The following is a 23,038-nucleotide window of genomic DNA, read 5'->3' as shown; positions in this document are numbered from 1 at the left end:
GTCTAATGTATATATCTTTATTTCTTTCTTGGGGCCTTCTGATGTCTATTCTTCAACTCTCTCATCTCTGAACTTCAACCTTTGACCTCACCTGACTGATCAGATGGTGTTTCCTAAAATCAATCATGGGTTTCTCTCTGCTGATCAGCAGCTCATTAAACGCCGCCTGATTAAGGTAGTGCTTGTTCTTGCTGAAGTCTGATTTCTTCTTTACAGTGGATATTGCTCTGTGTTCCTATTGCTTTACAATTTATCTCTTATGGGTGGGGTGTGGGTGGCGGGTTAGTATTTATTTGGAAATATCCTCAAACAAAATTGCATTTAGTGAGCTGCATTTGTTTGAAATGTTAGATGACAGTACCAAAAAAGATATTAAAAGCCTATCAAATGTTTTCTTAGTTAAAAAAATTTAAATTGTGCCGGGCGCGGTGGCTCAAGCCTGTAATCCCAGCACTTTGGGAGGCCGAGGCGGGTGGATCACAAGGTCAAGAGATCGAGACCATCCTGGTCAACATGGTGAAACCCCGTCTCTACTAAAAATACAAAAAATTAGCTGGGCATGGTGGCATGTGCCTGTAATCCCAGCTACTCGGGAGGCTGAGGCAGGAGAATTGCCTGAGCCCAGGAGGCGGAGGTTGCGGTGAGCCGAGATCGAGCCATTGCACTCCAGCCTGGGTAACAAGAGCGAAACTCCATCTCAAAAAAAAAAAAAAAAAAAAAAAAAAAAATTTAAATTGTAACCACTAACAGATCCAGTTTCTAAGCTTTCCAGCTTTGCTAATTTATAAATTATTATGCCATATGATGGGAACCTCATATGCTTAATTTTATAGGGTATGAAAAAGTAAACACATTTGTCTAACTATAAATGCAGCCATTTTGTTAAATGTGGTGCATGTACCTGATGCAGGGTTGTTATGGATAAAGTAATGCACACGTTTTATACCAGCTCTGACTACAGTGGTAACATATACCCTATTTCCAAGAACTGTAAGCTCTGGTTCCTGCACTGCTTTGATTTTAATAGCATCTACTCAGTCACCCAGCATGAATATTTATTTGCTGCCTGCTGGGAGGCAAATTGCCTACAGGCTTTATATTTGTGACTGTTGTGGTTCTTTTCATAGTGTAAATGTGGATTAGATAATACAAATTTAAGGTGCTGAAAAGAAGACCTGAGTCTTTATCTTTCATGGTTATTGCTGGTCTGTTCCCTTCTCCATCACAGGGTGACCAAGGACAGGCAGGACCTCCAGGACCCCCAGGCCCTCCAGGCCCAAGAGGACCACCTGGGGACACAGGGAAAGATGGCCCCCGTGGAATGCCAGGAGTACCCGTGAGTTTCTTTTTGGATTACTTGTTCTCACAAGTTTTGTTTCGTGTTAAGGGCTGAGAACTAGGGTGGAGTAGGGTGGTGGGGGCATCAGGTCAGGGGGTCCAGTGAGCGGCGTGGGTTTAGGGGAAGTGGGATGATGGGAAAGTCCCCAAGCAGCTTGGGGCGCTCCCAGGTGCATTCCTCTTTACCACACAATCCACTGGGGATCCCAAGCAAACCACTAGAGACACCTAGAGGCAGCCACTACCCTGTTTTTAAGCCTCAAGAAGTCTGTGATTGGAGTTGCCTGACCCCATTTGTCTCTTCACTGCCATAGTGTGCACCAGGACCTTTGGTTTAAATGGGAGATTCCTTTGAAAAACTAAGTAGGAGACTAATAACATTTTCCAAAGGTTCAAGATCAGACTGATAAAGTTCTATGTTATTTATGGAAAATAGAAGAAGTGAAATATTCCAGTATTTAATCCCTTATAAATAACTTGAACCTCCAAAATTGCTAAAAACCATAAAATGAATGATTAAAACATCAGTGGGTATGGTTTAAATCTCATTTGTCTTTTGTATGAAGGTCTTATTCATAGAAATAATTTAAAAGCAATCTCAATGTTTGGCTACTAAGTTTGGTCAAGTGTCAATGAATGTAAAAGGCAGAAGATAAACAGTTTGGTTTCATAGAGGCAATCCAGCAATTTAAAGAACTATATGGAAAAGGTCAAAAATTTTAGATTTATTTTATGACTTTAGGACTAGAAATTAAGGTTTATTACTGGATTAAATTATTTTTTCAATATATTTAACAAATTATTTTCATTGTTTTTGTAGTACATAATAATAATGAAAATATTTATCCCTAAAGCAGAAAATTTTGAAAATAAGACCAAAAAGAAAAAAATAAAAATATGCAATAGTCTTTATTGTTTTGGTGTATTTTCTTTCATTTTTATATGCATGTTTATGCATTCTTAAAAAGAATGACTCTTTATAAGAATATAACATACTTTAGAACTTCTGAGTCAGCCTCATAAGCCCATAGCTCTTTCTAAAGGCTGCTGTGAATTCACTGTTATAAAATGAGGAATGGTCTTCCAACATATGATTTGCTAGTTGTTAGGACTGCTTTCACTCAACCTTCAAAGACAATAGTTGAATTCTATAACTGTCTTCTAATGCCTCACTTTTTTCCATAATAATATTCCAAAAGGCAGAGACAGCTACAGCTTTAGGGATATTTAAAGTTCTCCCATTGATTGCTGGTTGCCAACAGAGATACAATGAGTGTCTCTCACAAAGTAGTTAAAACCATTTTGATGGTAAAACATTAGATCATTGAGCATCATACTCAAATTCAAGATAGAAATTACCTTTATAAAAACAAAATTAAAGGTAAGGTATAACAAATCACAGAATCCAAAATTATATCATTATTTAAATGAACATAGTTAATTCATGTAAGTAAGAAATGGAGCTTTCTATACATAGGACAAATTGTTTCAAAATTTTCAAACATATTACTTGAACTGTATATGGTCTCAGAGTTTATATATACTATCATGACTGCTAGAAAAAGTTTTTTGTGTGTGCATTGCGGTCTTTGCGATGTTGCCCAAGCTGTAGTGTGGTGGCTAATCACAGGTGCCATCATCATAGCACACTATAGCCTAGAAGTCCTGGGCTCAAGAAATTCCCCTGCCTCAGCCTCCCAAATAGCTGAGAAGGTATGTCATCATGCCTTACTAGAAAAAGACTATAAAAATAAACTGTGAAATACTTATTTTGAAAGACCAGCAATATCTACATTTATAGGCTTTTTAAGACAAAAAATATGTTTAGCCAATGACTATCATTATGACAATAAAACATGATAATTCTAAATCCATTTGAATATAAGGAAATGATAGTAATCTCATGATATAGTGCATTTTTCTCTGTCAAATTTAATCAAACATGTTACTTCAGCCATTATTAATCCAGGAAGACCAAAAGTTAAAATCAGTCTCTGCTCATTTTATTATTTAATTCTAGTACCAAGAGCAGTTATCTTTTTGTCCTATGTATGAAAGTACTGAGTTTTCCTAAAGAAGACACCATGTCATTATCTTTGTGTCACCCTAAAGAAGACATGATAATCTAGACTAATTTTATTAAACCCTAAATTTGTGAAGTTTGTTTGTAGAAGGGAAGTCAGCTCTGTTTTAATGTGCTACATTCCTCTATTTAACCTGAAGGAATATACTTGATATTTACATACCCCAACAGGTATAGGGAAAAAGAAAAAGGAATTATTAAGGGTTTTAAAAAAATGCTTACAACGTTACTAAAATTATCACTATTCTTTTTTAAGGGTGAACCAGGAAAACCAGGAGAACAAGGCTTGATGGCAAGTATCTCAATTTATCTTTTTCTATACTAAGCCAGGTTATTTAAAACTATGGTCAAGATTATATGTGACAGATGTATCTGTGATATGACAGACTATAATAAAGAAAATTAGTAAAAGTTAAAAGTAACACGACCTATCTACTACATGCTAAGTGTCATAAGACTACATATCTACATTGGTGTTGCAGGAGAAAAAGGAAGAGATTCCAGGTGTCGGGAGCGACAGAGACCCTGCAGGTCAAAGGAGACGATTTAGTTACTGACTCTGCTGTAAGAGAGATTAAATTTAGGGGCATGCCTATTAGCTTAAATAGAAATAGAAATTCCATTTTCAAAGGGATCAGGTCTGAGTAAATTAATTAGCACAGCAAACTTTGCAAAATGATTCAAAGAGTTACTTCACTGTTGTAAAATAGTTGTGGCTTTTGGTTTTCTGTCATTAAAAAAAAAAAAAAAAGTGGTCCTGAAATGATTCCACATGGACTTACTCATAGACACACAGATCCCAATTCCCCGTGATTTGTTTATCTTTTGCTGGTAGAAGAGATGTTTGGTCAGGTTGATGAGTCGGAAAGAGTAGAATTCCTCCAACCTACCTCTTCCTGTCCCCTTCTCTCTGTCTCCTGAGCTGCCGCTCTAATCTATGTTATGATATGAACACTATTGGGAATCACAGGGTAACTCTCTAATAACCTAAATGCCTGAGGACGGCTCACACTCATCCTGGATGCTGAAGGAGTGGGCCCAGAGATTGCCAGAAAGCTGGCAGGTAACCACAGTCAGCTTGACTCTGTCCATCCTGCAAAATGTTTGGCATGCAGTATGCAGATTTTCAAAGTATAAAATTTAGACCAGGCATGGGGGCTCACACCTGTCATCTTAGCACTTTGAGGCCAGGGTGGGAGGATCACTTGAGCCCAGGAGTTTGAGACTAGCCTGGGTAACATGATGAGACCCTGTCTCTAAACATATATATACATATACATACACACACACATGTGTATACACACACACACATATATTCTAAATAAATAAACATATATATTTAAAGAAACACGTCCTAGTGAAACTAATGCATAAGGTCAGGAACAAACAAGTCTTCCTTGGGCTTGAGATGCATTCAGCAGCTCTCCCAGGGAGTCAGCTGTCGGTGGAGCTGCCTTTGCAGGAGCCCTGGTGAAATGAAAGCACCCTGGGTCCAGATATCACCCACTGCCTGGAAATTCTCTGTTCCTGACCTGTAATATCAAAATGCACATTTGATACAGATAATTTTTTGGTACTATAATGGATTTTTTGAAAAAGGAAAAAAGTGTAAGAAACGGGAAGAAGACCACATGTAAAACTTAAACAAAACCTTTGTCATCAGTGGTAACTGCATAGAATGTAGCATTAGCTCTCAGTGGTATGGAGTTACAGAGTGAAGAATTCTGGGAGGGTGACAATATAAATTTTGCAATTACTTTAAGCAGTTGAAGGTATATGTAATTTTTTTCCTGGAAAATGGTGAAAACACATTCTTCCCATATATTCTTATATTGAAAGCTATGTGGGCTTCTCAGGAGGCTTTGTTTGTCCCCAGGTGTGCACAGATTACTCATATTTTTATTGCTGGCCTTGGCTTTTTTCTCTGATGCCCAACACAGCATCCTAATATACAGTGTTCTAAATTAAAATAGATATATTTTTTAAAAATTCTTATCTTCCTTGAATTTATATATGTTCTCTAAGATATATTATGTGACTAACAATATAATCTCATTTTCTTACCATTCCCAGTTTGACAAAGTTGAATACAAATGTTTAACCTGATCCTAAATCACCTGCATTATTATCTTAGTGTGCTCCAATTCCCATTTCATATCAAAACTTTCTCAGGTGAAATAATACTGGATTTTTTTTTCTACAAACTTTTCTTCACTCTTTAAACTCTTATGATTTAGTTCATGTTCTTATTTTTTAAATGCATTTAAGAAACCTAATGGAAATCGCAAATGTTTCAAGGATATGGATATTAAATGATCTAAATGGCATTTTAAAATTACTGTTTTTAAAGATGTAAGATTCTTTTCAAAGAGGAAACTTCTTTAATGTACGTAAAGAAAGGTAGACAAATTATAGTATATATATCCAAGTGAATTTTCACCAAGTGAACATAACTATATAAAAAGCAGATCAAGAACGAGGACATTATCTTAAACCCTCCTTTACCCCTGTTACCATCCCAGAGGTAACCATCATCCTGACTTCTGTCACTATACATTAGTTTTGCCTACATTTGAATTTTATAGTAATCAAATCCTACCGTATGTACACTTTTGTGTCTGGCTTCTTTCATTCAACATTATATTTGTGAGATCATCAACCTCTGTTTTAATGGCTTTCACAGCTTGTTTAAAAAAAATAAGAGGAAGAACCATATTTCCTTGAGTACCCCGTTAAAACTAAATCATTCTGATAGCAGTAAATGAATGAATGTCTGTCTGACCTTGGGCAAGTCACTTAACCTCTCAATTTCTCATCTGTGAAGAAAGGATAGCAATACCCTCTCTGACTGCCTTAAAAGTTGTCAAAAACAATGCAATAAATTAGGGGAAAGCACTTTAAAACATATAATGAAGAACTATATGACTGTGTTGTTATTATTATTGCTCAATTGTTCTCTCCAGAGTAAATAACAGGTGAGTGTGGATTTATATAACAGATGTATTCCTGCAGAGTTTTGTCTAAATCAGATTTTCTTATATCAACATATTTTGAATGTGCCAGGGAATTTTGCTGTTTAAAACAATCCTATTCAGAATCTTTCTATAAATCAGTATAATCCCCTAATTCAGCTAACTGAATTTCTATATTTTGTGTTTCCTTAACATGAAATATTTCTCCAATCTAAAAATCTATCTTTTTAAAAAGAAATCATGACATGTTCACTTGAATAGCACCTATGTATTTTAACTCATATCAAAGAGAGAAGAGGATGCTAGAAATACAACTGCAATTTTAATGAGGAGGAAATTTTTCTTAGAAACGTAGAAATTTTCTTTCACACATTGTGTGTGTGTGTGTGTGTGTGTGTGTGTGTGTGTGCATTTATGTCCATGAACTTGAAATCTGGTAGGGAGCAAAGTATACTGTATAAGTAGTTCTGGTTTTAGAACTACTTAGTGGTGTATAACTATAGTCTGTGATCCTTTTTACTGATCTATAAAATGTAGGTAATAATTCCTGTTCTACTTCTCTCACTCGGTTATGGTGAGAAGCAAGTGAAATGATAATATGAAATATTTTATGAACCACAAAGAGTTCCATAAATGAGAAGTATTACTATTAAAACAAATGTCTGGTGATATAACTTGGCATTCAGAAAGGCTGCTCTAAGAAATGTAAGAACTAAGAACAGTTGAATAACAGCTACCAATTAAGTTACAACATGTCAAATGCTGCAGTGAAGAGTGTGATTTATTGCTTTTGTCCTATTTTAGCTGTTTTAGCCTTCCTCTCCTGTACATCATATCATCTTCCATTATCAATTTTTCATGGCATTCCCCTTGTCACCCACTTATTAAGACAAACAAAACATAATAAATACCACTGCTCTCATCTTTTTCACATTATGTAAACCCCACTCCACTTGTTGGTTTGTGTCATGGAGGAGTGCTTGCTTACATAAGGGTCTTACGAGGCACTGGAGAATTGTTATAAATTTAAACTGTCTCTGATGATGAAATGAAGAAGCTAGAAACAATCTAAAATTAGCTCTTGCAAAAGTGTTTATGAGTGTATCAGGTAGGGGATTAGTTTTCATAATCTAAGATATATAGTTTATATTGCAAAAGCTACCATCTGAAGATTAACAGCATCTATGATAGAATGAAAAACAAAACCTGCAGCTCACGTAGTTCCGCATTTATTTAACCCTGCCATGCATCTATTCTGTAAACATGACCTTTGGGTTTTCCGAGAAGTTCAGGATGAGCTTTTGAAACGCAGTTCTTGCACTCAAATAAATTTGACTCCACCCAAATAAGAACTGCTGTATCTTATGAAAGTAGACCAAAGAATGAAATAAAGGAATGAACATAATTGAAAGTGATCACGTTCTGAATCCTAGTACAAATGATCTTTATCTTTCAGTTCTTCAGAAATTCAAATGGTTGTTAAAATAGTATTTTAATAGGTATCTTTCCTTTTGATATTCTGTTTCTTTCTTTGACAAATGCAGAAATTTTCGAAAGCATGAAAGATAGATGATATTTTTAAAAAATATGCCAAATAGTGGCCGGGTGCGGTGGCTCACACCTGTAATCTCAGCACTTTGGGAGGACGAGGCGGGCGGATCATAAGGTCAGGAGTTTGAGACCAGCTTGGCCAACATGGTGAAACCCCGTCTCTACTAAAAACATAAAAATTAGCCAGGCATGGTGGTATGTGCCTGTAATCCCAGCTACTCAGGAAGCTGAGGCAGGAGAATCGCTTGAGCCCTAGAGGCAGAGGTTGCAGTGAGCTGAGATTGCACCACTGCACTCCAGCCTGGGCAACAAAGCAAGAGTCTGTCTCCAAATAAATAAAAATAATAAAAATAATAATAATAATAAAAATACACACACACACACACACACACACACACACACACACACGTTCCAGTTTCATGTATACTATTTTTTGTTCCAAGTTGTCTATATCCAAAGTTTCAGAGACCAATTTCCTGTTCTGAAGTTCTTTATTCCTTTCTTCCCCTTACCTACATATACATAAGCTCCATAACATATTCTTTTATCTTGCACTGAATGATAAGAATACTTAAAATGACTCATTGGGTTCTGGTTATATCTGAGAGTTCAAAACTCAAACATTTCCTGTTGTACTGTCTTAAAGTGAAATTTGGACATCTGTCCAAACAGTTTACAGATATTTTTAGTTGATTTTCATTTTACCTGCAAACACATTTAATACATTTAGGTCAAGTGAATATAGTGTTTTTAAAAAATATCAGTCAATAACATAAGCATGAAAATGTTTCCATTGCATTTAAAATAAAATTGAAGGAACCAGTACGTGAAGGTTTACTTTAAATATGTTCAATTTATAATGCATTGCTATCCCACGGATTTGATAAAACTCATGGTATTCCTTCATTGTGCTTTGATCTGCTTGCTATCTTGATCAGCAGATGGCAGACACTGGAGACAACAGCAGACTTCCTGATTTGGATCTGGCAGAGGAAGCAAAACCCCCAAACCTTCAAATCACGAATAACAAAAATGACTGAAATCATCTTATTGTAGTTATTAGACTAGATTTTGACAACAAAATCTTGTTTGGTAAAACTGCCTGTCCTTCAGTTGTGCACACTGCCTGCTGAGATGCCTTCACAACCATTCTAATGCTTTATCAGCCTCCCTTAATCTGATTGTCCATGAAGTACATATAAATGGCACACCTGCAGGGCTCTTCTCTCCTCCTTGGGGGCTTTTGCCCAGAGCCTGTAGTGCTGTTTTTCAAATGGACCAGAGAAAGTAGACAAGTGATGCCTTCTATTTCTGGTGCTGCCCCACCACCCCTTCCAGGGAGTCCTGCCATAGAATCAACGCAGTGGAGCTGTCTCTCCTCAGCCTCGGGGGGACCAGCTCTGTGTTGATACCTGTGTGCACAGACTTCTCTAGTGGTGTCTAAAGGTCACTTAGTGAGGTGATAGGAAGGAACATTTGACTTTCCTTTGAAGCTGGTTCTGTCCCCTGAAACAAAACGTCAACTTGGGGAGCATTTTAAACAATGATTTAGAAGCATGATTATGTAAAAGAAAGCCAGTCTCAACAGCTGGGTAGATGATGCTGTCTGTATTCCTCTCTCATTACTTCATTTTGTTTTCCTTAATGACCTCTAGGCTGTGAATCAGCTCTATTATTACGGTGGTTCTAGTTCAGGGTCTAATAAGCTCTATCATTTGGACAAATTAAGGTAGCTAAGCTTTAGATGCTTCATCTGTAAAGAATGGTGAAACTAAACAGCATGAGTTCCCTTCTGACTCTAAAGTCCCGTCATTCAACTCTGTTTCCATTATGAATGCACAGATACATATTATATGTATCTATTATATATCTTCTGTAAAATAGAAAATCAATGGACAGTCATATGCTAAGCTTATAATAGAAGAAAGTCTTAAAAATTGTCTCTTTCTCCAAAACCATGATCAGCTTCTCTAGTTGTCACTTCTTCTAACTTTAGAATCCAGCTTATTATAGCTCTACTGAAGCAAAATATGTGACTCTTGTTTGAGAATATTAAGTTATAATTGATCTCATCAAATTCTCATATTTTATCATTAAAGAAGAAACTTTTTAAAATAAAGCCTGTTTGAATGTGCTTTACATTTGCAGATTTAGGGCAAATATTCAAATTTTAGGGCAAGAGGAAAAATGGGAGTCTTTGTACAAAATGTCTAAATATTTAAGTTATAAACCAACTTATTAAAACTGTTCAGTAAAATATGTTTTATCCTCTAACCTTTACAGACATATTCTCATGATAACTTGGAAAGTCCAAATCCAGAATTCTTGCACTCCTTGGAGTTCAGAGCCACAGTGTGGTGACATGAGGAGAGCTGTAACTAGCCCTAGCCCTTGGCCTGCTTCCTTCCCTACTTTCCCACACTTTATTCTTCAGCTTTATAAGACTCAAGCTCTAAATTTGTAAGAATCAGGTTCGTGGATGCTCATAAGACCAAATTTCATCTACACCCCTCAAAATACCCATCTCTTTGCTTTCTCTTCCAATTTGTTGTGGTGCATACCAGTATGGTTGACCTCCAGAAGAACAGGCCTGGGAAGGGACAGCACACAGTCTTTGAAGTGAGCTCAAGTCATTGAGGCAGAGAATTCTGGAGTCCTTAGTACCTGAAGGTCAGGTGGCTGGAGGGTGGGAGGGCTGAGGGTGGAAGGTGTGTGTACAGATGAGCATGTTTTCTTAGACTCACGGATTCCTAACCCCCTGGGAAGTACAACCAGAAAAGAGCCCTTTACAGTATGGGCCCCAAGGCAAAAACCTTCTTGCTGGATCTAAGGGAAGTACAGGATCCCTGTGTCTGAGTGGAGCGTTAAAAAAGAAATAGCCTTCTGCTTAATCACCTCCTCTGAGAAAAATCTCACACATGCGTACACTTTCACACTCCCCCAAGCTAAGTTAGAAGCTGTCTTCTCCCTTCCTCCACAGCATTTATCACATCATATAATAGTTGTTGGTACTTAGTGTGTTTAATAAACAGAGTGATTGAATGATATGAATTAATCAATGGATAAATCAGGCCCTTATACAAAGAAATTAGCTTTATATTTTTCTCCTAATTGATGTCATGTCATTACTCCCCAAGGGCAGGATGGGGTAGGACAAATCCAACAAATTACACAAAATTGCTCTTCTTTTTTTGTTTTGTTTTAGAGACAGGGTCTTGCTCTGTCATGCGGGTAGCAGTACAGTGGCATGATCACAGCTCACTGCAGCCTCAAACTCCGGGTTCAAGGAATCCTCCTGCCTCAGCCTCCCAAGTTGCTAGGACTCAGGCATGCACCACCACACCTGGATTTTTTTTTAATTTTTATTTTTTATGTAGATAGAGTCTTGTCATATTGCCCAGGCTTCAAACAATCCTCTTGCCTGGACCTCCCAAAGTTCTGGAATTATGGGTATGAGTCAACATGCCCGGCCTGCATCTTTTTATAGTTATATATGTATTATAGATTATTTAGAATACATATGTGCTTACAAATATACATGTTGTAACTAAAAGGATGATTTTCATGAGGACAATGGAAAAGCAATTGTATCAATTTCTAGTCACATCAGCTGGGTGGCTCACGGTGGCTCACACCTGCAATCCCAGCACTTTGGGAGGCCAAGATGGTGAACTACCTAAGATCAGAAGTTTGAGAGCAGCCTGGCCAACATGGTAAAACCCCATCTCTACTAAAAAAACAAAAAATACAAAAATTTAGCCGGGCATGGTGCCTGTAATCTTAGCTAAAAAGGAAAAAAAAAAAAAATTCTAGTCATACCATATGGCTATTATATTAAGTAGGATATAAAAAAGTTTAGAAGAAATCTTAGAAATCATGTAGCTTAGCGTTTCACAGATAAAGAAACAGCATCAGAGTGAAAAAGTAACTTGGCCAAGGTTACAAAATAGTTAATGGCAGGACCAGACTAGAATCCAATTCACTTGATTTCTGTCTTATGTGTTCTGTTGTCTAGAACTGCACTGTCCCTTGCAGTCCCCATTACCTACATGTGGCTATTTAAATTTAATTTAAAGTTGGCCAGGCTGAGTGGCTCATGCCTGTGATTCTAGCACTTTGGAAGGCCCAGGCAGGTGGATCACTTGAGCTCAGGAGTTTGAGACCAGTCTGGGCAACATGGTGAGAACCCATCTCTACAAAAGAAACAAACAAAAATTAGTCAGGTGTGGTGGCTTATGCCTGTAGATAGTCCCAGCTACTTGTGGGATGGGACAGGAGGATCGCTTGAGCCTGGAAGGGGGAGGCAGAGGTTGCAGAGAGTCAAGATCACGCCACTGCACTCTAGACTGGGTGATAAAGTAAGTCCCTGTTGCAAAAATAAAATAAAATAAATAAAATTAAAAATTCAGTGTCTAAATATTGTAATAGTCACATTTCAAATGCTCATTAGACTTATGTGATTAGTGGCTATCCATTGGTCTGTTATTAACTATCCATTGATCTATTATTAACTACAGAATGTTTCCATTATTCTATAGAAAGTTCTATTATTAAGAGACAGCGCTGATCCATCTAGGTAGAAAACAGATCTGAATGGGATATGCTACATATTATAATCTTAAATTTAAGATCTTTTTCTGTGGATCATGACTTATTTAAATTCTAGCCGCCAGGGTTTCTCAGTGTTGTTGATTTAAAATAGGAAAAACACTTACACTGCTTATTGGAAATATTTTTTACTGAGTGTAGTGTAGGGTGATAGGCCTTTGTGAACCATAAATTTGTTTCCTTTATAGTACTCGAGGGAAGTATGTTTAATCACAGAGGGCAGAGAAGCCTGTTAATTTTTCTTTCTTTTCGGATCATTTCCATTTTAGGTTTAGCAATAAGAAACAATTTATTAAAATTTTAGAAGAGATGGAATGAGCTAATTTTAGTGTGTGGATATCTGGCAAGAGGTAATATAGAATCTCTGTTTTAGAATCTGATAAAAAATAAGGTTTTTATATACCCAGATTTATCTTTAATCTATGGTATTTAAAGCTCAATATTTAGTCTTGGGTTCTGGTTTTGTCAAGTAGTGAGAAAAATGTATTACTGCTTTAATTTCCTGAACTTTAAGAGACCTCCCTTAAAGAGGTCATAGCCTCATGATTATGAGAAACACCAATAAATGAATCATCCTGGTTTAATATTTTCTGCAAAAATTCAGCACATGAGATAGAAAAGTCAGAAAGAATTTACTCTTTTAAAAAATAATTACTGCATGTAGAACCTTTTTTCATCAAATGCTCATGAATAAATATAATGACATGCCATCTTACTAACAGGCTCTTGGTTGTAGAGGAACTTTTTCAAATAATAGAAATTATGAAGTGATATTACTGAACAAAAAACTCAGAGACTTAAACAGAACAACTGTCTCAAAACTGAGAACTCTTTCCAGTGATAGAGGTATGATAGTATGAGTGTTAAAATAATGGTGGAAAGCCAGTAAACAGAATTTAATACTTTTTAAATTCATTCATTCATTGTTTCCATTTAGTCAATAATTATTTATATGTTAGGCACTAATCCTGACTATGTGAAATATATGGCCTGAGGAAGTTGCTTCCTAGTCAAGTGGATTTTTAAAATAGGTAAATATGTTAAAATATAGCCAGTTGAAATGTGCTAAAGAAACACAAAGGATAAAAACAAGCTTTGTCTGGGTGTGCTGGAGAAGGCTCACAAAGGAAGTGAGTTATGACTGCTGAGCCTTGAAGAATGATTAAGAACTTCACATGAAGACTAATCGGAGAAGGATATAGACTTCTTGGGAAAATATACATGATGAAGTGTGACTGAAGACAGGATCCATGAAAGACTAGAAACAAGAGATGAGGCTTTCCCTTCTCAGCACTGTCTTGCCCTGTTCTTGTTTATGCTGTGTTCCTTCATGGCCACTTGAACTAAATCACTGGCTTTTACGCTGAAAGCATTTCAGTGCACTCTCTTATATTCTAAACATTTCCCCATAGTTTCTAGTTGGTATTTCCACACACTTAAGCTATGAAATCCAAATCTTGTAAAACATCACTTGAATTACACTCCAGACATACATATAATTGTGGCTAGAGTTTATGTTTCTTAACCTTCCCACATCAAACATCCAAGCAGAACATGGCATTTTATATATATGCATCTTAAATGATTACTTCTTAAGTAAGACAAATTTCCTCTTACTCTTTATAAGCCAAGTTTATATATTTTGTGATCTCTTGATGCATTTCACCAGGTTAATATCTTTCAAAATATTGCAGTTTAAGTCTGTTGTACCAAACCCTTGAGAAAGTCTGGTACTAATGTTTTATGACTCCATAGTTAGATTATATGTGTTATCATTCTTCCCTTTGGAACTAGACTTTTAAAGATATTTTATTCATTTTGCCTAACTTTCATTGCCTAAATCATGGAAAAATTATAAAAAACGAAATAATTTTAAATGGTTTAATAGTTTTGGGCTTTTATCTTCCCCTTTACAGATGGACCACCTCTTTTTTGTTCCCTAAGTTTTTTATTACCAGAAGCTAGTTGTATATTCTTCTGTCAAGAAATGACCAGCAGCTCTCAGAGCTTCAAATTTTACTGTTAGCCATCAGGGACAGAACAGGAACTGTGTCCGCCCCCTACATCATTTCCTAATAGCAGGCAACCAGAACTTGCCTTGAAACATGTCCCAAGAGGCATCCTAAAGCACATCATTTAGGAACTCAGCATCCTGTTTAAGTAATTAATACCTCAATCAAATTTGTGCTAACATCAGTAGTGTCAGAAAAATTCATTATTTTTTTTTTCCATCCCATGATCTATCAAGGAAGGGTTTTCTGTGTTATTTTTTTTTTTTTTTTGGTTCACAAACTACAAAGTACAGCCAATGCATAATGGTCACAGAGTGATCCTTTTCTTAACAGCCTGCTTTGAAGATTTACTTGGGTTGATAATTCTATCTACTGTTTGCATAATTGTTTTCTGAAGTGCATTAGAGACCTTAGGCCCACATACACATATATAACACTCTGATTGTTAATGATACCATGTAACTTGGATGATTTTGGCTTTGCTATGTTCATATGGAAGTCATGACCTAAATTTCTCCAATCATGCTTGCAATTAGAGGTAATCTGGAGGCTATTAGAATAGGCCAGCAATGTTAGAATGAGTCAGGTGAACAAAAGGGTGAAAAATCCCGCCATTCCTATCTTGAGACACTATTGCCTCAAGCTTAAGAGAAAAACAAACAAACAAACAAACAAACAAACAAAAAACCTGAATTGCTTTATGTGTCCGTTTGTTCATTTCTGTAATTTTTATCCTACTCAAAGTAAACATCATTGTGCTTGCAAGCACCTACAAGGCCATACACATACAATCTCTCTTCCCTATTTATATCCCCATCTCCTACTACTCACTGACAGCCTCCTTGGGGTGTTCTTTGAACATGCTTAGCATGTGCCCAACTCTCGCTCTTTGCATTTGCTCTTCCGTTGCCTGGAATATGCTTCCCCCTTCTATACGCATCACTCTCTTCCTGACCTCTTTATCACTGAGGGCTTCACTAAATGATCTCCGCCCAGTTTAAACTATTCCATCTACTTCTCCCAATCCATATCTCCCTCTTTGCTTTAGCACTGTGACCTGACACAACTTTATATTTGTTTACTGTCTGAGTGTATTCACTAGCATACAAAGTCCAGGGGTATGCATTTTTGTCTTACTTTGTTTTGAGTGCTCACTGAGTGATCATTTTGTTTTGTCTTGTTTTGTAGACAAAATAGCACTCAGTGGGCACTCAAAAACTATTATGTGAACGAATAAATGAATTAACCCCTTAACATTATTCACTGAGCAATTACTATGTGCCAGCTACTGTGCAAGATAAAGGTAATTTAGAGTGAATAAAGAGGTAACCAGACAATTATGATTATTGTTGGTAAATTCTATGAAAACTTCATAGGGGTGCTTTGAACAATGAAAGAGGAGCACCTACCACAAGGGCGAGGGCACTGAGCTCTGATTTTGGAATGGGTGCAGGAGAGGACCAGGGAGAAGAAAGCCCCTTATAGGAACAGACAGAGGTGCAGAAATGTGGAAGCCTGGCTTATGCGGAAAACTACAACTACTGCCAAAGCCCAGACTCTTATAAAAGGCTGTGAAAAGCCACTGAATGATATTTAAGTAAGGGAAAGGTTTGAACCCATTGGCCTTTAAGCAAGCTCAGGCAGGCAGCAGTGTGCAGAAAGCGCTGGAGGAGACTGAAAGCAGGGTGGTCATTAGGTGAACATTATATTAGCTGAGGGAGAGAAGGGAGGGTTTAACAGGAAGGTAGCAATGTGGCTGAAGAAGAGGGCTGGATCATAGAGATATTCTTAAGTGTCTGATGGACTGAAGTAGGAGGAGTAAAACTTGACTCTGAGGCCTGAGTAACATGGTTCTGGTAAAGACAGTCACCAAACATGGGGTCTATCATGTTTCTTTAACTTACTTTCTCACCATATTCTGAATATTGTACATAAATCTTTAGATATGGAATCTAGGAAGAGAGAGGGAAAAAAATTGGAAAGAAAATCAAGTAACTCTATAATTTCTTACTGTGTTTATAAGTTTTTATCTGAACTTTATTTTGCATAACTTCCCATGGTGTTTGCTGAAAGATTATTAAAACTGCTGTAAAGGTTTACCTGCAGATTAATGATGTTACTCTATGCTTAGAATTTTTCAGTGACTCCTTGAGTTTTTATTTTTTTGATAGTTATATTCATGATGCAAAATTCTTTAATGAAAAGTTTTTATATTTTATATCACCCGGAACCTGTATTTAAATTTAATGTGTTTTAAGGTTTCAATTATAGTTGACATTTCTGGAGTTTAAAGAAATATAGCTTAATATGTTGATATTCTGTATGTCAATTTTTAATCTTAAGATGTATGCAAAGAAATTATTTTGAAAAATAAAAGTAGATTATTTTCATCTTAACTGGTTATATACAAAGTATATGCAAATATAAATAAGGAAAGACCACTTCATCAATTAATAAAGGGGAACCATAAAGATTATGACTCTAGGTTGGAAATCTGCTTGATCCGAACTTATTAAATTATGAGGATAACAATAATGGCATTGTTTTAGAAATCTCAAATACTAGAAAAAATGATTTTAATTTTGGTAATAATAAGCATTTTTTTGACTAGTGAATAATGAATTTATGGCATTATTCATCCAAGTTGTTGAGCAGGATGAAAATATAAACAAGTATAAGAAAGATTAGATAGGCTAGGAGTAGTAGCTCACACTTGTAATCCCAACACTTTGGGAGTCCAAGCTGAGAGGATTGCTTGAGGCCAGGAGTTCGAGACCAGCTTGGGCAACATAGCAAGGCCCTGTCTCCACAAAATATTAAAAACTTAGCCAGGCATGGTGACATGTGCTTGTAGTGCCAGCTGCTTGGAAGGCTGAGGCAGGACTGCTTGAGCCCAGGATTTTGAGGCTACAGTGAGCTATGATCACACCGCTGCACTCCAGCCTGGACAACAGAGTGAGACCCTGTCTCAAAAGAAAAAAACAAAAATTAAAAAAAATTGATAAATTCATGAATGTTTCTATGGAATTTTCAAATTACTTTATAAACTAACATTTGTACCAGAAACCACAGGACTAATCAAATGTAGTCATCTTAACCAACTGGTAACAACATACCCTAATTTCAAAATCACTTTTTGAGTAGGGAAACTTTGATTTGTAAGCTTAAATTTAATTGCCACAATGTTACAGATACATAATGGTATTATTAATCTAAGGATACTCGAAACAAATGCATATCAGCAAAATATTGCTGAGTAAAAATAACTGGTATATCTGGATGTGTGCACGCATATGCACATGTGTGTGTGTGTATGTGTGTGTGTTTGTGTCTGTCTTTACTTACTCAAGTGTTCTATATTTTATTCTGCCCTACTCCCAGGTCCCCCCACTAGTAATGGATGACACTCTTGTTAGATCCCTACCGTTTTTCCTGCCAGAGAGATCAAAGAAGTATATGCACATTTTTGGTAACTGTGAATATATTCTTGCCAGCATAGTTTTGAAAGCTCTATAAGACATATATTTCCAATTCAAAATAACATTAAATCTTAAAGAAACTGCTTTTATTTTTAGAGGTTACCAGAAGTAGCAGTAGTTTCTTAACAGTGAAGGAAACTGTTTATGGTCTTTGTAGCCATCCTTAGCTTTTCATTAAATAATGTGTTAAAATAGGCAACTTAATTAATTTTGTGAATTTCAGAGTTGATTTGTCTTTCTAAATCTCTGATTTTATGTGATTATGCAGCGGAGACCAAATTTTAAAATATCAGATATGTTATTCTCTAGTTAAAATATTTGATGTTGAATTTACTCTTATTTTCGTTTAAAATATTCCCTTCCAGGGTTATATATCAATGTAACGAAATAGACAATCTTAGGGAAACAAGCCTTTGTGAATTGAGCATACACATTCTCAGTCTAAATACTGAATTAATGTACTCCTTGTTCTACGATTTCCCAACATCAATATTTTAAGAAGTAAAGTACTCTAGAGACACTGGAGAAAATGGAATCCTAGACGATGATAAAACCCAAGTCTTTTCTTCGTTCTCAGATCACCTATCACCACAACCTCCAAATTCTGCCCTTACTTAGCATGAACATTTGCTTCCCAAACAATTTACCCAAGTGAGGAAATGATTAAATATGTTTATATGCTAAGGGGAAGAACTAGTGAAGAAGTGGAGCCTCTGATACAGATGCAGGAGTAACTGATTGCAAAAGATCCCTGAGGACAGAGACAAGGATGGATTCCAGAGTACACCAGATGACTTTGCCTTGTGTAGGAGGAGGGGCTCTTCTTCCTCTGATACAGGAAAGAGGTACATGTAGATTTCGTTTGATGAGAGACAAGATGTCGAGGGAATTTACACCTGATAGTCTCTATTTTCTCTGCAAAATCTTAAACAGGGAGAATTTTAAATACAGGGAGTGAAATAAGTAGGGAGAATGACCACACAGATCAACCAATGTAACAAACTCATTAAACAGTTGGTTATTTGTGTACATTAAATAGAAATATATAAAGGCAATATTGCACAGTGTGCTTTCAATAACCTAAAGCTGATTATATGAGGAAATTGTTAGCCTTCCTGTGAGGATTACAAAATAACATGGGGAGCAGATTCTGTGAATCTTCCTAAACATTATATATTTTTAATAAAAAGGATGCATGACCGGATCTTCTTCTAACGACCACCCTAGTGTTTTATTTAGTGTTACAGAGTGCGAATGCAACATGCTGATTAACTGAAATGTCACACACTGAAAATAAGCTGGTCATTAGTTAAATGTCGTGGAATAAAGAACTTTTAACATGAAATGACGAGTGTCTATAACTTTGCTAAAACATAGTAAAATATATTTTTGAAAGAACTGGAAGAAAGTGCTATAGTTATATTTAAAAAGATATACAAATAGTGAGAAATAAGGCTATATCTCTTTGAGTTATTTTCCACTGTCTCAAAGCCTTGCCTTGCTCTAAATAAAGTTGGAAGAATCCCAACACTGACTTTGCCGTTGAAAAACTGCTAAATCTCAAAACTGCTACATTTCCATGCTGCGTAAATAATATTCTCGTTTATCTCACTAAATCTCTTCCATCCTGTATCTTAGTCTAAGAAACAACTGACAGCCTCTTTCATTCCCCTTTCTAGTATATACGCGGTATCACAGTTGACATTGGCCTCCCCTAGTTTGTAAACAAGTTATTGTGCAGGTTAGTTGACCGTATTTCCTAAGAGGAAAAATAGAAAAAACAACAACAAAAACAAAAAAAACATGTTTCTTTGTAATGCTATTGAATTATTTCCTTTACAAATCTGCTCACTGAAGATTTGCAGGTGCAGAAGTCATCTAACGTGTCCATTTGCTGAGGAACTCCATTGCATTTTAACTGCTTCTAGGGACTCTATCTTCAGTCTACTAAATGAGATTGATGTGATACATTTATAGGTATTTTTTTAAAAAACATATGTGCTGAAACAGCAAAGATTATTTTTTAATAAAGAGGAAAAATCAGAATCTTGCTGCATATGCTTAATGATCTTCAAAAGGAAACTAGAAGAAAAGATCTATTTTGCACTTCCAACTGAATTTTTTTTTTCCTGATGTAGGAAATGTCAGCATATTTCAGTACAACAAAGAAAATCTTAAGAGAATAGCACAGCTTAAACTGGTAATCTAAGCTTAAGTGGCCACAGTATTATGTTAATTGATTTGTTTTTCTTTTTTAGGGTCCTCTAGGGCCTCCAGGACAAAAGGTAAAGTATAAACAATACTGTGAAAGTAATTGTGCTCGCATGACCTAATGGCAAGCAAGAGAGGTGAATGAAATTAGCTACTGTAAGCAGTTAGTCTGGTTTGTGCATTCTGCTTTCTAAAAATATGGTCATAGAATGTGAGCATTAGATTTCTGATTGACTCTATTATAAAAAAAAAAATCAATAAATCCAGAGCAGACTCTTGTTGTCTACTGAACTTGCACATTATTGAATTTTTAATTCACATACTGGTAAAACATTGCAACAAAATTTAAAATGTGAAAGATTATTTCACATTGCAAAATGAATGCATGGCCTTCCTCAATTATATGATTGCCAAATGGCCAGAGAACTGACCAGAAAAAAGGATACTGCTGAGTTCACTATATTCAAATGGCCAACTGGTGTCCTTCTTTGATGAAGTAACCTGAAAAGGCTGAGACAGGAGAATCGCTTGAACCCGGGAGCGGAGCCTGCAGTGAGCCGAGGTTGCGCCACTGTATTCCAGCCTGGGTGAGACAGAGCAAGACTCCGTCTCAAAAAATAAAAATAAAAATAAATTCAGATGGAGAAGATCTAGGGTTTCCAAAATTACACCTATCTTACAGCAGTAAATATATTAATAGCAAATAGATGGCATTTTGCCAACAGAATATCACTAAGTCCCCATTCCTCCGTCCTTACACCCCTTTAAGTGGGGAGGGGGATATTTAACCTGTGGAAAACTAAAGAAAACAATTGTATTATAACAGGTGGAAAAGTGATTATTCTTTATCTTTGGAATCCATCAAGATAGAGACATTTTATCCCCCAAGCACTGGGCATGTGGCATCTGTTGAAACATAATCCTACAAACCAAGTAAAAGCCCATGGGGTTGCGAGACAACTTGTGTGTAGGAACACTTTGTCCTTCGCAATAATGTCTCTATTAAGCATGGTGTGAAATTGTAAAGCTACTCTAATCCACATACGACCAGGATAAAATTACTGCTTCAGACTTCGGGAAGTCCTTTAATGAACCGTTCAATATAATCACTGAATGCGCCAAGGAACTTGCCATTTCAATTTGTTTTGATTATAATTACTGTTTTTCTAGGAGACTCTTTTTTTTAGGGGAGTTTTTGGTCTATAATTACTATTTTTTAAAAAATGCTTTTCTCCATTGTTATTAAAGAGATGTAATAGCATACATCTACTAAGAAAAATCTGTTTTCTAGTTTTAGACAAAGAATAAGCACATTGTATTTAAAATGGTTTCTCCAGAGCCTGAATGGAGGGTATAATGGAGGGAAATGACATCAGTGTTTGAAAATATTTGCTAATGTTTCTGTCTCCAGTTAAATGTCATAGATTTTCTCAGGTAATAATTAGCTTTCCTATTCTCCAGCTCACCCATCTATGCCCAGTCATTTATACTTAGGCACCAGTATGCACATGTGCCTGCACGCACACACGCCCACATGTGTTCACACACACCCAACTTTTTTTGTACAGAAGTTGTGTTGTTCCTGGTCAGTGTATAACATTTATTACACCTTTTTTAGCCACTCTGGAAGACACATTCACATTCATGTGGCTTAAACTTGCTCCTTGAACGTCTGGGTGGAAAATACTTAAAATATAACAAATTTGTGTTTATGACACAGGCCCCTTATTTAACTGTGGAACAAGTGGTTGTTCTTTTAATTACCTTTTGTTTTATGGTATTTTAACTCATGAAATGCAAATGTTACTGATACCAGTAGGATTTTTCCAGATGGAACTATACTATTTATTCTTAAAAACATCAAAATTTAGAGTCATGTGGCCCTCTGCTAGGTATGATCAATTTGTCATATAAATTTCTCTAAAATCATATTAAAGTTAAGTGGGTACTTAGAAGCAAGGTTTAGTTTTAACTTTGTTGCTTCTGGGTAAGGCTGAGGAATCTGCTTACATTATGTATTTGAACACTATGGGTACGTTCTGAAAAATAAAACTTCCTAGAAATGTTTTAGCAAGGCTTATATAATTCATACAATATAAACTTAGAATATTTTGTGTATGATAGCAACTCAATTTAAACATGTGTCTCTTCAGGGTTCTATTGGAGCACCTGGAATTCCAGGGATGAATGGGCAAAAGGTGAGTTCTATAGAATATGATATTTTAAAAATAATTTGGTGAGCATTTGAAATCACAAAATTATTCTAGTCCATAATGTTAGTAGTAAGCTTATATGCTTATAAAAACACTATGTGTACTTTTGAAAGACAGGAAAATTCTGGTACAAATGATCAAATTAGTTTAATTTTTAAAGATGCATTCAGTAGTCAGGAATTCTTTGGAAATTTTCCATTTCAACTATTTTGGATTGTTACTTTTCAATAAATTATGTATGTGATACAACTATATCTTTCTCATAAATATAGATGGAATTGGAAAAATTTATGTTTAACATTGATTGTGATAAAAAAAATACAGTCTAGTTTATTCTGGCCATTATAAAAGTAATATGTATTAATAATTGACTAACAAAAGTTATTCTCATAGAAGGAAACTAGTCAAACTTTCTGAATCCAGAAGGAAGCTCTTTTCCTGTTAAGCAAATGTAGATGTTAAATAGATTTGTCCTGCTTTGGTATCACATCCACTTTTATTGTACTGTTAATAATAATGAGGGAGAAAAATGCAGTGAAAGAAATGACAACACACTGTATATACACATATC

The 23,038-nt window shown here is 35.9% G+C and overlaps 1 protein-coding gene across 1 annotated transcript in view; it reads left to right on the top strand.

The window, feature by feature from the left end:
* COL25A1 (collagen type XXV alpha 1 chain) overlaps window positions 1-23,038 on the top strand; it is a 523,121-nt gene that overhangs the window by 380,081 nt on the left and 120,002 nt on the right. The window contains exons 8-12 of the mRNA XM_074396556.1: window positions 104-175; window positions 1,229-1,336; window positions 3,678-3,713; window positions 20,302-20,328; window positions 22,408-22,452. Coding sequence (XP_074252657.1) covers window positions 104-175; window positions 1,229-1,336; window positions 3,678-3,713; window positions 20,302-20,328; window positions 22,408-22,452 — 288 coding nt within the window. The remainder of the gene's footprint in view (window positions 1-103; window positions 176-1,228; window positions 1,337-3,677; window positions 3,714-20,301; window positions 20,329-22,407; window positions 22,453-23,038) is intronic.

The sequence above is a fragment of the Saimiri boliviensis genome, chromosome 3 (assembly GCF_048565385.1).
Source record: "Saimiri boliviensis isolate mSaiBol1 chromosome 3, mSaiBol1.pri, whole genome shotgun sequence".
NCBI classification, from domain to species: Eukaryota; Metazoa; Chordata; class Mammalia; order Primates; family Cebidae; genus Saimiri; species Saimiri boliviensis.
This window is presented reverse-complemented; position numbering and strand designations above follow the sequence as displayed.